The following is a 13,765-nucleotide window of genomic DNA, read 5'->3' on the forward strand; positions in this document are numbered from 1 at the left end:
TGTACCAATGCCTGTTCTTTCTCCTTTGGCGTGCTACTGTCTTTGTTCCCTTTTCAACTCCAAAGAGTACCATTCACAGGGTGTGATACTACACCGAGCTAGTGTGTACTGCAAGGCAATAGATTTACGCTCTGTGATTGCTGAACTGTGCTCCACTGAACTTGTTTTATGATCTGCTTCCGAAAATTATCCATGGAACTAGGAAAAAGTTAGTTGGACAAACATTCAAAAGCTAACCTGAAGTTTTTGATTAAATTAACCATACAATGTCGAAGTCAGCTCTAACAAATGATGTGAACATATAAATATTGGGGAGACCTGGAATGAACAAGCTCATGTGAGCGTTCATCGTTCATGCAATTTTTCAGTTTTGATTCCAGAAACTTTTTAATGTGTCTGACTAATGCTTTAGTATTTACCAAATCTTGTGATGGCCACCCTTCAATAATAACTACTTCCTTTAATCCATAATAAGTGTTTGTTTCAGTTTAAATTTGAACTAAAACCATGGCACTTATAGTGGATCGGGGGAGTACTTGATATGAAGTATATAGTCTTGAACAAAGTCTATATGGACGAAAGCTTTCAAAAATAACCGCTCTTAGTGATTACGGCATGTGAGGCCCATGGGTTAGATTTGACGTGGCAAAAAGACCGTTCAGGAGTTGACTTGTCATATGCTGACCGGAACATGGTCCGAACGAATAGAATCGTTATGACTTGAAGGACTAGGAGTAGGGGTTGAGTAAACCAATGTAAATTTTAACAATTACACTGCTTATCAAGGAAGTGCAAGATAAAGTGGTACTCTTAAACACGACCATGTGAATAAACCAATTGCAAGATTACTCTAGGAAGCAAGATAAACAAGATAAATAAAGCTAGAATCAATCTAAGTATAAGTAATCCACAAAATGGTAGAAATGGCATATAGCGGAAGGACACACATCGACGATTCCGAAACTTCAAGTACACGATATCCTTGGAGAAGCTATCGCTGGCAATACAAAAGGACACCCCCCTCCCTAGAACAACACAGTAATGTGTATCTAAACCTGTACGCGTTGGTACCACCCCCTACCAACAGATTTAGTGCGCGTTTTTTGGGCGTTGCAAGGACATAATGGAACACATATATATGTTCGTAACCAATTGGTAAAGCGCTGCAAAGTGGCTATGTCGACCAACATATGTATCCGTTGGAACATAATGTACACGGGTTGAATAATTCTATTTCAAAATGCATATTTTTTTTGAAGACTTAGTGGCTTGATTACTTCAAATATGATAGTATATTTTTCCTCGGCAAGAGAACATAGACCTTATATGATAGGTACGACAACACACACAAATACAAATCGCGGAATATGAGTGCATTGCATGAAGAATTTTTTTAATACTTATTACTAAAATCAACGTCTAATATATGAAAATTATCTTAAGATTACACAACTTACAATATCATTTAAAAATATGAAACTCGAACATTGTATATATACTCTTTCTAATGTTCTGCCTTCATAGAGCTGATATCTGAATATAGCCATCGTTGTAGTTTCAGAATCAATGCGTCAAGCAGCAAACTTGATAATCTCGGGAGCAGCTCAACAGAAATATTTATACTTGCACATAGCTGGGAGCATTATAGATCAGAACCGTCTAATAACCTAAACTTCTTGGAAGTCTCACCAAACAAAGTATGAACTTTTTCACCAATGGTAGATCTTCACGCGATCTACGGGCCTTAGAAACTTTCCGAGGAAAACGCTTAAGCAAAGATGCTCCTGGGTCAATCCAACCGTCTCTGAGTTGCCACAACTCTAAGAATAACAAGCTCCGTGGGCAATTTGAGGGGGGAGGGGGCACAATTGGGACAGTAAAATCTTAAATCCTTGTATCCTCTTCAATTTGCTCACCTTGGGTACAAAATCTATCTTGGTGGAAGCTCATATTTGAAAGGTTTCCTTCGTAAGGGATAAATAATTTATATAGTATGATACACGAAATATGGCATAGAGTATTTTTTTGGAAATCCCGACCCTCCAATTCCCGAGTTCGGACGGCACACAATCCAAAGAAGAATTGCTAATTTTTGGACGCCCTCAAAAAAAATGGAAATTCATTTATACTCCAAAATATCCAGTAAATTAGGAGAATGGATTTATCTTGGCTTTGCTGGCTACAAATACTTACTAATCCATCATTTACCTTCCTTACGAGTTTTTCAATGAGCAACTCTTTTTTTTAAAGGAATACGGTAGGGAAGCCCCTATAAGAAACCAAAATCTGCGTCCCTGGGACTTGAACCTGGGTGCCGGGGTTGAACATCCACTTCTCTAACCAAATGAGCTAGGCTCACTTCTTGAGCAACTCTTTATAGTATGGTGTCCATATGACTCAATATGTCAAATGTCACTAAACCACATATAGGGAAATCAAAGTAATCTTGTTAATATCACCATCTTTGTTTTCCTTTTTTTTTTAGATCTTTGTTTTCCTTTTCAATGGGGAGGAAGAGAGGTCGATAACCACATTCCATTCACCATCGCGGGGACAATAACTACATCCGTATATCAATGGTAACATGTGTCCCCTTAGTCGTTTTTCATTAACACCAAATCCACTTACTAGAGAAGACATCCTTTCATGACTAATTAAGTCTTCGCATGCACTTGCTTGCCCAATGACCCCACCATTTTCAGGACTTGCTGAGAAAACTGGTACTGCAGCTATATCAGGTCTCATTTTTCTCTGATGTATTTCAGAGAGCTTCATGCCAGCTTCGGACATGCATCATGTTCTCGTCCCTATAGAAGTCATGACGACTAACTAGTGTTAAGTTTACGACATCCAATCAGAACAATGTGATAGGCTATTGGCACCTTCTTTTTTCCTTGATAAGGCGTGGCCTAGATCATGTGGTGGGTTGCTGGCAAGGCAACACCGTCTTATAATTCTCTTGCATTATTAGTGGGCTAGTAGATTTTGGTGAAATTATACTCATTCTTCGGCTATATCCCTTGGTTCTCATGCTCTTGGTCTTCTACTTACCAAGTTGTCCATGGTTGATGTGCATCTTCCTTTGGGAGTGGGGGGCGCGCATTTTCCTTTCATGCCTTAAAGTCTGCGGTTTGTCAACACCGTGAAGTATGGAAACACGAAGATATCGAGAGTTACTTTGTTTCGTGGCGCTCTTGAAGTACCAGATCTTGAGCTCTAGGTGAAAACATCATGTTGGTCATTAGCTTGAGCTCGCAATGGATATGCATGTAAACCACCAGTTTGCTGAAGACTCTCTTCGGAGTTTTCTGAATGCTATCCACATTGAGAATCTGTGAATTGTCCTTCAATGCATGGCTATGGCAACTACGGGAGCTGAACCAAGATGTATGTGCACACCTTCCTTGATAAAGGCATTGTTTACGGTTTTGTTGAATGTTATCTAGAGTAAAAATCGGGGACTTGTCCTTCATTGTTTGGATATGACTACTCGTCACCATGTATATTATTGGCCCCCTCCTTTTTGAAGGCATTTCTTTGAAAAACTATCCGTGTAGTTAATTTTATTTCATATGCATGAGTTGAAGTTGAACTTAAAGATCGATGATGTGTGCCAAGGCCCTCTACGACCTGTCAATTGGTTGTAGTGGTTATCATTTTCTTCAAATAAACTAGCTATGCCTATTCTTGATTTTTCAATGGTTGATGGTAGAGTGTATTCTGTATCCATTAAAAGTCTGTGCTATCAAAATCATGAAACACGATAATAGACCCATGACATATTATAAATGGAAGATACAATGATAGGCAACAATTGTATAGTAAGTAGTGCTTCAAATCAGTGCATATCTGCTTTTGTATAATTTTTTTAGATATTATATCTACATCCACATCCATTTCTATTTTAATTTGGGTGAATATGTCTACTTGACTATATGGATTGAGAGTGACTAGGGCTCAGCCGAAACTAACTTAGTTCTCAGTCCGCTCACGTCACATTTGTTGTTTGCTATGCTTTGTCGCTAATTGATATGTGTTTTGCTGATCGTGGCCTGCACATGTATTGCTGAACGTGGCCTAGGCGAGGGAGCTGCGCCGGCCTGTCCTTGTTCGGGCCATTGTCCTTTGTTCATTCATTGGCCTTTTCTTGCTCATGCATTTTTGTATGCTTGTCTTGTATCGTTCGGTAGTAGAACTCTTGAGTGTATTTCCCCCCTCCGTTCTCTTGCTTAGATAGTAGAAAAGGACATTAGCTCTCATAAACAGATTCTCAACAAATAAAATAAAAAAGTCTCTCATCTAGCCAAGAATTAATTCAGATATCCGTTAGATGCTGGCGACCACTATTGTGTATATGTGAACAATTTTAAAACCCAGTGAATATTTAACTTACACTATGTGAATTGTTTTCCAATTCACATCTATGGTTTAATTTTGAAAAAAATGCCAATCGCAACCCACCTCTAACTCACTCGGAACTAGGAAAACAATCTATTGCGGTTCAACTCTGCAACACTTCAAAAACAAATCTTGTGGTCCCACTTGCAACACTAATTTTTTTTTAATTCGCAACCCAATATGCAATTGAAAAAAAATCAATTGCAGTCCCAGCTGCAACTGGAAAAAAATATCGGCTGCAACCCCAGAATGCAACTGGAAAGAATCTCAGCCGTAGTCCCACTTGTAACACTTGAAAAAATGTTATTTGCAACCGGAAAAATATCAGTTGCTGTCTCACTTGCAACTGGAAAAATATATTATTTGCAACCCCACTTGCAAATTTTTTTTAAAAAAAATCAAAAGCAAATCTCCACTTGAAACTAGGAAGAAAATATAATAGTTGTAGTCCCACATGCAACTGGAAAAAATATCATTTGCAACCTTAGTTGTAACTGAAATAAACTCACTTGCAACCCACTTACGTCTGAAAAAACCTTGTTTCAACCTCAGCTGCAACTAGAAAGAAAACACAGCTGCATTCCCACTTGCAACCCGGAAAAGTCAATTTCAAACCCATTTCCAACTAGAAAATTTTCAGTTGCAAATCGAAAAAGCTGTAAATCCAATTGCAATTGAAAATATACAAGTTACAACCCTACTTACAACTGGAGAAAAGAAAATGCACACCACTTAGCCCACAACTCCCGGAGAAAAGAATCAACCTCTTCAGTCCGACGCATGCCTAAAATTCAATTTCTTTAAATTACTTTTTTTTGAATTTTCACAGTGGGGTCAAAAGTGACTCACATTTGTCTAGATTCACATGTGAGTGAAGATACATGTGAATCTATGCAAATATAATTCAATTAATTTGTAATGGAGAAAATATTTATTAGAATAAAAACTAGTAACAAATATAAAACACAAGTCAAATAAAAAACCAAGAGTTTCGCGCTCCCCTTTAACACAAAAGAGTTGCTAATATTAGCCCATCTGCTTATGCAAAGGATAAAATCAAAAGATGAAAGAAAAATAAAAAAAGCCCACCTACGTGCCCACATGGTTCAAGGGGAGATCGAGAAAAATAAGGCCGAGCAAACTCAGGCTATGTCCACTAAGCCACATGATAAACGCCAAGAAGTTACACAAATCTTAAAGTGTAAATATCAAACGTTTAAAAAATTGACTGAGCACTAAACTAGTTCTCAGTAGAAAATCTCATATGGATTATATACACTGGAAGTTCCACCCCTCCGCCGTCCGCCGCACAAATATCCTATAGATCATTACGTCATTTAGTCTTCTCAATTAATTATACATGTTTCATTTGTTGTTGGAATTTAAACACTACGTCAAGATTTACCCTCTCTAGTCTGCGCCAAGGAAGGAGAATTCAAGTGAATAAGAAGATAAAACAGCTGTTAAATCCTTACAGAAAATATAACAGGCGAACGTTCCAGCAGTGGTACGGGGGAGCGATGCGATCCCAAGCGTAGCTTAAAAATCTAGACGACGATGTCTTTTTACAAATTAAAATAAAGTAAAAATAAGTTGCCGGGCCCATAAGGGAAAACTGCAAGAGCACAGGTGCGCTCTGCGCACCTCCTCTTTTTTTTTGACTTTTGCTTTTTTCAGTTCTCTAAAATTATATACTTTTTTTTGCAAGTCACTCGAAATAACAAATAGAATGGGGGAAAATAGTTTGGAAATTTTTTGTGCAATTTTAAATTTCAAATTATTTAAAATTCGAAATAAATTCTTTAAATATATATATACACAATGATAAAAAATATCCAAACTATTTTTTCCACGTTCCAATTGTTATGTTTAAGTGATCTGCAATTTTTTTTGTTCAAACAATGTGTGGTGTGAGAGATACAAAAATGAGAATTTGTTTAAGAGGAACAAAAAGAATTTGTATGGATCTTGATGCAGTATACACGGTATGGATACGAGTGCTCACCAAACAGCTGCTCCAAAAGTCCACTCTCGGGTCCATAGACAATTTTCCCTTAGCAAATTTGTTTGGAGTCAGTCGTGCTCCAACCCGGCCCAAGCCTTTTGTGATGATGTTCATCTTGTTATACTACTATCATTCTCCATTTTTTATATCTTTTGCTTACTGCTTTGTTTAGAATTTCAAGAATTTTGAAGCTCATAAATCACCTATTGATGTATACAAAGTAATAATTTGTTTTACTATTTTCTACATCTAAATTTAGATAAATCTCCAAAATACTTTAGAGGAAGAATGGAGTAGTATTTTGCTGTAGCTGTATTTCCTTTTTCTTTGGAAAAGATCCTGTTGTATTTGTATTTGCTATCCTCTATTCCCCGAGTGTCCTGCGCAGCTGGTGCAGCGTGGGAGCAAATCTGGTGACGTTGAGCCTGATGTCCTGCTCCAGCCAGTAGTACTTCATGCCAAGCTGCCAGCCCTGCTTATGGATGGACTCCGGGTCGCTGACCGCCGGGTGATCCTTGCCGTACTTATCGTACAGCGTGCTCTCCTCGGCGGTGATGCTGTACTCAACGTCCCGCAGGTTCATCTCCTTTGCCTGCACGCCGTAGAAGATCATGGCCGAGTACTCCATGTGCCCCCACGGCACCACCTGCAGCATGGCGGCGCCGGTGCGGAGGAAGAAGAAGTTGGTGAGGCCGGCCCCGTGCGCGCCCATGAGCACGTCGCACGAGTCCACCGCCAGGGAGAACTCCTCCAGCCTGAGGTCACGGCGCGGCTCCACGACGACGACCTCGAACCCGGCCGCCCGCGCCCCGTCGGCGATCTCCGGAATGTTGACGAACTTCCTGTTGTGGCCGCGGTTGATGAGCATGAGCCGCGGCTTCCGTTTCTCACCGTCGACGGTTGCGTTATTGTTGCTGGCGGCGGCGGCCTTGTACGGGATGCCGACGCTGTCGGGCGGCAGCGAGAAGATGTCCCGGATGTACATGCGGAAGTCGAGCAGCGTGTAGTTGCGCGGCGCGCGCGCCGGGTTGATGCCGAGGTCGCGGTGGCTGCGGAGCCCGACGACGACGCGCGGGTAGCAGCGGACGCCGGCGTCCCTGTCGAAGTCGACGACGTCGTAGCGGGAGAGGTTGGCGAGGATGAGGCGGTACTTGTCGACGAACCAGGGCTGGAGGTCGGTGACGAGGAACTGGACCTCGCCGTCGAAGGCGCGGGCGGTGATGAAGAGCGGGACGAGCACGTCGCTGAAGTCGTGCCACGGGTTGGAGGTGAGCCCGTTCATGGCGAACACGACGGCCGGGACGGCGTGCCGGGAGGTGCACTCCGGCGCCGCCAGGGACTGCGCGGCGCTCAGGGTTTTGACCGTCACCTCCTTGATGTACTCCAGGTGCTTGCGGGACTGGTCCTTGATGGCCCACTCCTGGCCGTCGGCGCTACGCTCGCCGGGTGGCGGCACGTAGAGGACGGTCCGGTTGGTGGCACGGGCGTCGCCGATGATCTCGCAGATGTCGTACCTTGGGTCGGACAGGTCGCAGATGGGCTTGGGCGGAGATGGAGCACCTGCATGCGGCCGATGTTTTAGTTTAGTTTATTATTACCAACTCTTTTGTGTCATTCTTTTTGAATGCGATCAGCAGCTCACCTTTTTTGACGTTTGTTTCATCCTTATCGTCGTCCTGATCGAGTTCTTGCCGAATGAGCTCCTCCTCCTTCATCTTGTCACTTACGTTAGTAATAGTATTATTTACTGGTTGACCGCCTGGCTGCTCCGTTCTATTAGCTTGCATGTTATCTAAATTAATAGGTGCTCAATCATCAGTAAGTAATCAACGATCCTATCTGTGTATCATCAGACAAAATACGAGTTAGGTAGGGAAAGGTCTAGTTACCAAAGTTTGCATCAGTCTTGTTATTCTTGTCGGTTCCAGGTACATTGTCTTGGTTATGTTCTCCCCCCATCGTCTTGTTTACGTCGTCCTTGTGCACAATAATATCTACATCATGCACCGCAGTTGTCAATTTTTGGTACAGAGATCAACAAAGAAAACTTTTTTTTTTTGCAGGTAAAGAAAACTTAGAATCACATGACCATATGGACGTTTCTAGCGTGCACGGGTGGTCTTGTGCACACATCCATCGTTGCTTTGCTTTACGATTAGCACTCAGAAAATCTTTGCATGTAGTCTACCCTGCACTAGTATCCCGGCCTCCCGTTATTTAGTTGTACATTGATTAAATTTTAGAATTGGATTTAAAATAGCCAAATTTATTGGTATATATACCAGGTCAACATTTCATTTAATCTGTGTATATATATGTTTACATGGTATCTTAAAACATTCCTAAAAAGGGTTTGATTCGACAAAATTCAAAATTTGAATATTAAAACACATTCAAACATGATGATGGATAATCAAACTCAATAAAACTAGATACAAAAAATTGTGTCTCCAGATTAGACTCTAAGATAAACCAAGGGAGTAATTAATTAGCAACCAAATGATACACCTCGTATATGATGATCGTACCACATCTTCTGTATATGCGTATATGCTACACGCCTACACGGACCCATCTCCATCGTTTACTATTAGTCCATTATCAAGCCGCTGATTACGACGCCGGCCGCACCCTAAGCCACATGTGGCGTCGGCTGGGCCAGAGAGTTGGTCCTGTCATCTGTTAGGACTCGGCGCGTATGCCAACAGTTCCATCAAAGTTTACACAAAATTCCAACAAAACAAGTACTAACTAACTGGGGCTGGACTACATTTGATTATCACTGGTTGGCAACCCACGCTAAATTACAATTTATAAACGTCACCGGTCAGTCACCAGCAGAAATTATATACCTTGGGTAGAATTATTAGGCGCCGAGGCTGGCGACGACGGCGGAGGAGGAGAAGCCCTGGCATTCTGTTCGGCCGGCGTGGACTGCAGGACTACTGCATGCACAAAGAATAAGCTGGCGAATCAGACGCACAAGTTTGACACTCCACATGCATAGTCGAATGAAGAAATTAGTAAACAACACGGAACCTGTTATATGAGGTCAGTGGTCTCTTGTTTTAGACTGGCTAGCTAGAAATGATGTAGTAGAGGTTAGTCTTTGTATGCTTCAGTCTTACTTCAGAAAATTTGGAGAGGATTGCAGCGGAATTATTTGGAAAGTTAACTGTTGGCAAGAATTGGCATGACTATATATATGGTGTATTCTAAATGTATTCAACATTACCATTAATGCACTACTACAATAATTTGGATGGATATAAGTATGTATCTTGTGAATACTTCATAGATAAGCTATATTTTCCAAGAAAATAAATGTAACTGATTTTCCACATTTAGTCTTGATCTCTTTAGAGCATGCAGCACAAAGCAGAATCAATGTGTGAAGGCTCTCTTTTTTCTTTTGGGCTTGTGGACTCATTTAATTAGTTGCTACCCTCAAGCAACTTTTTCTAGTTTTAGTTGTTTGTGGACTTATATTTTTATAAAATAAATAAAAAATCACAGTGGGGATACCCACTGTTTACGCTCAAAAAAATATGTGAAGGCGATTTATTTTCTTTTTGAGGGAGCAAGTAGGAGAATTTCAAATAATAAATATAGATAGAGGGCGCTGTAGGTCTGAGTCTGGTACTGAGGTCAAGTAAGAAACTAAGGATTTAACCCAGTTTATGTAGCCAGGAAATAGATCGTGACTCTCGTGAAGTACAGGCCGGGATAGGATGCAATGCATAGTTCTTGAACGAAGTATGAAAATTAGAAAACAATACGCTCTAAAATGATGACGATTAAGGGAAACCATAAGGACATTGCCCAGCGTGTTGTAACTGAGCACGGAGAACAGGAGTAACTGACACTAGAAGGTTACTAGTAACTCACCAATGGTGTTCGACCCGAACTGGCCAGACACCGTGGTGTAGAGCACGAGGATGACGAAGAAGCCGAAGAGAAACCCAACAACGGCCTGGTGGTGCTGAGCCAGCGTTCTCGCCATGCCCTTCGACGTCGGCACCGTCGACGACTGCGACGACGAGGAGGACTCGGTAACCATCCCGGGCCGTCGTCCCTGATGGAGCGATCACCTCTCCTCTCCTCTCGTTTACCCCTCTCCCTCCACCGCGCTCTACCTTGTTTGTCTCTGAGCAAGGCCTGCCTCCTGCGACGGGTAATGTCTGGGCGGGCCGGGCGCTTATGTATCCTCAGGAAGGGCAGGGCGGGCAGGGCAGGGCAGTTCAGGCAAAGCTAGCTAGGTATATATGCCCAGCGATTTCCATGTGGCTCCCAAACTAGTTTGATTATTCCACACAACGTGCCGCTGGCGGCGAGCGAGACGTAGCTAGGATGCGTTGGATAGGTAGCCAGCTCTACCGTTCCGCACGTCTCCACGCGGTGGACCTCCCCACAGCAACAGCTTATCAGCGACTCGTCGGTAACGTTCTTAATTTCTTCCTTGTATATTGATGCTTACACTTTCGTCTCCAGCTTGTGCATGGGCAGGTGTCCATCTCGAAGAAGCAAATGGTATTGCCAGAGAATAGAGCTCTCGGAATACAAATAAGCATCGCAATGAATTGCTAGCTAGCAGTAGTCGCAACCAGGAAGACTAGTGGTTAGTTTGTGCATCCCCATGGGCTAGCATGTAGAGATTCTTTTGACCAGTGACCACGGAGTAGAAGACTATACTTCATAAACTCGGAAAATGCTCATCTAGGTCACAAACTTGCTCATACGGCGCACATTGATCATCCTTACTACAGCTCTTAAGGGACGTTACCCTTAGATCGTTGTATGATTAGAAAGTCTTTGCAGGAGAAATCCGGTGACTACCAATACACAGCTCCGCCCACAGATAGTCATTTGTCAGGAGGCTCGGTACGTACATCAACATAAGTATAATTGCGCGCGCCTGGAGATCTTATTAACATATAACCAGGCGCCAATCAGGAATAAAAGATACTGGTGACGCCACGAATTATTAGGCGCCGACGCTGGTGCCAACGGCCGGGGAGGAGAAGTCCTGGCATTCGGTTCGGCCGGGGTGGACTGCAGAAGAACAATCTGGCTGTGTACTAGTATGACAAGCTGGCGAGTCAAACACACAGTTTGGCATTCCGCATGTAGTATACTACTAATTATTATTGTTGTCACGAATTAGTAATAAACAAACTCAAGTATAAAATCTTTCTTGAGACTATTTAGAATTACTAGGAGTGAATCGTGTATCTTGCTTGTCAGTTATCAGTACAGTACTTCTAAGCTTTAATTTGGTGGCTAACTGAGTATAAGTTTGGAAGAGATTGAGAAGGGCATCTAGAGAGATAATTGACAGCAACAAAAGACGTGGCTATTTTTTTTTTAGATAACAGATGCTTTATTATTTAGAGTTTAAATATTATACCTGGCATCTGCACAATTGAGATGCACATAGCCGTACCAATAAGATGGCTATATGTAATGCACTGTAATTTTTTTTTGCGAAAAGTAATGCACTGTTAATTAACTCAATAGAATAACCAAGGAAGTTTTAATGAAGTACAAAAACCTGTATGAAAAATATGTATCGCAGTCTTTACTTGAATTAACTTTCTTTGCACGAATCAAGACAAAGATATCCACTAAAAACTGCTTTATAGTGGAACCATGGAAACGAAAATATAGACCATGGGACTCACAATGTTTGGTCTTTGGTCACATCTGCACCGTGTGTGCAACTTTTAAAATAAGTCGAATATCTTGCTGATGTTTCATTAAGTTCGTTATAAAGGTTAATATATTAAAGATGATGCTAAATACACTCAGCCTATGTAACAACCTGATATCAAATGCTAGTCGAGACATCAAGCTTTCTAAACAAATGCATTATGGGAAAATTTGCTGTAGGATACCGTTATTTTTTGGCATTTACTCAAACACACCGTCCGATTGTGTCTTTGCTAGGTACCATTACAATTTTGTGACACATTTGCCAGAACACACCACCAGACAAAAAACGGAAAGTTTTTGCACTTTTACGTGGGATGGCTGGTTTTGAAGACAAAGGGCAAAACTTTCCGTTTTGAGCCAGGTGGTGTGTTCTGGCAAATGTGTCACAAAATTGTAATGGTATCTCGCAAAGACATAATCGAGCGATGTGTTTCAGCAAATGCCAGAAAATAAAAGTGTCATGTAGCAAAATTTCCCCTGCATTATAGAACTAGTATCCCTGGAGTGATGCATCCTACATGTGTATGAAGTTGGCCATAGCTTGTCAGTACAAACTTTACGCTTGAATTTCTTTGTAAAATTCTACACTAGGTGTCATATAAATTTCCTATGCTTCACTCTAGGGAATACCGATTCTACTGCACTCTTGAATCCTTTCAAGCTGGATAGCCTCCTGGTGGATGACCTATAAGATTGTGCAATTTTTTAAAAACCAAGTCCAACTTTTTTCTGACTCAACCTCCAACACTCCGTAAACAATAAAGAATAGCCAATTGTGTCCATCAACTGCACTAGCAGCTCCTAGCTACCCTCTAAATATTCCATTAAGAGTTGTTGCATCCACAACCAAATAAGGCATGTAATCATATCTAGAAACCCTTGCTAGAAAGGTTTGAAAAAACAAAAGCCCTTCTAAAGTATTCCCTCTCCATCGTGTTTCCTCTTTACCTTGTACTGAAGTGTATGCTTGTTTATCTCTACAACACTGATTGGAGCCACCCCCATTTCGGCTTTGAAGGTGTAAAGAAACTGAAAACTCTCATTCCATGGACCAATAATCCTGTCAAAAGCCATTTCCCTACCATAGAACATACTCATGTAAGGTATGTTAATCTGGTACTTGTCAAAAAAATTATCCTTTTGTGATGTTGGAACAAGTGATGGATTTTCTCTCGACCAACCAATGATTGCATCTGCCACCACCTAGTCTTTGCTAGCTTTATTTTGGAAATTTCTCCTTTCAGTGGTCAAGTGTGCACATGTTTTTTTTATCTAAAACAAAATGAAAATAGGGTACGCTGATGTCAGACACAGTTAAGAAACTTTACACAGTGATCTGAAATACAAAATTGGTTGTAATACATGAACCATTGTGCTCCTGATCATAGTGGATGCATGCACCCTCCACCTACACCTCTCATATGGGTACCTATATTTTGAATGAGAATGCAATATGTAGTAAGTGCATTACGACCGTCCCGCATCGATTCAAATGCGGTGGCTGGTGTAAGATTAGGATTTTCTCGATTCCACACAATTTTTGGCATGTCCTTACCATCGTAGTCGACTGTTATTGTTCTCCACCTTCTCTTCATCATCGGTGTCATAAAATTTAGCACGGATGCTCATTTCTTCTATGTATACATCCTT

At 41.4% G+C, this 13,765-nt stretch overlaps 1 protein-coding gene across 2 annotated transcripts; it reads right to left on the bottom strand.

The window, feature by feature from the left end:
• Positions 1-6,584: 6,584 nt before the first annotated feature.
• Positions 6,585-10,641, bottom strand: LOC127316961 (beta-1,2-xylosyltransferase XYXT1). 2 transcript variants are annotated; one of them, XM_051347452.2, is made up of 5 exons: positions 10,292-10,641; positions 9,256-9,345; positions 8,293-8,397; positions 8,046-8,195; positions 6,585-7,963 (listed from the first exon to the last, which is right to left on the bottom strand). In XM_051347452.2, the coding sequence occupies exons 1-5, from the start codon at positions 10,461-10,463 to the stop codon at positions 6,768-6,770; spliced, it is 1,713 nt and encodes a 570-aa protein (XP_051203412.1). In that variant the 5' UTR covers positions 10,464-10,641; the 3' UTR covers positions 6,585-6,767. The 2 variants fall into 2 exon arrangements, with proteins under 2 accessions (XP_051203412.1, XP_051203411.1); XM_051347451.2 differs by having other exon boundaries at positions 9,256-9,348.
• Between the last annotated feature and the right edge of the window lie 3,124 nt (positions 10,642-13,765).

The sequence above is a fragment of the Lolium perenne genome, chromosome 7 (assembly GCF_019359855.2).
Source record: "Lolium perenne isolate Kyuss_39 chromosome 7, Kyuss_2.0, whole genome shotgun sequence".
NCBI lineage: Eukaryota > Viridiplantae > Streptophyta > Magnoliopsida > Poales > Poaceae > Lolium > Lolium perenne.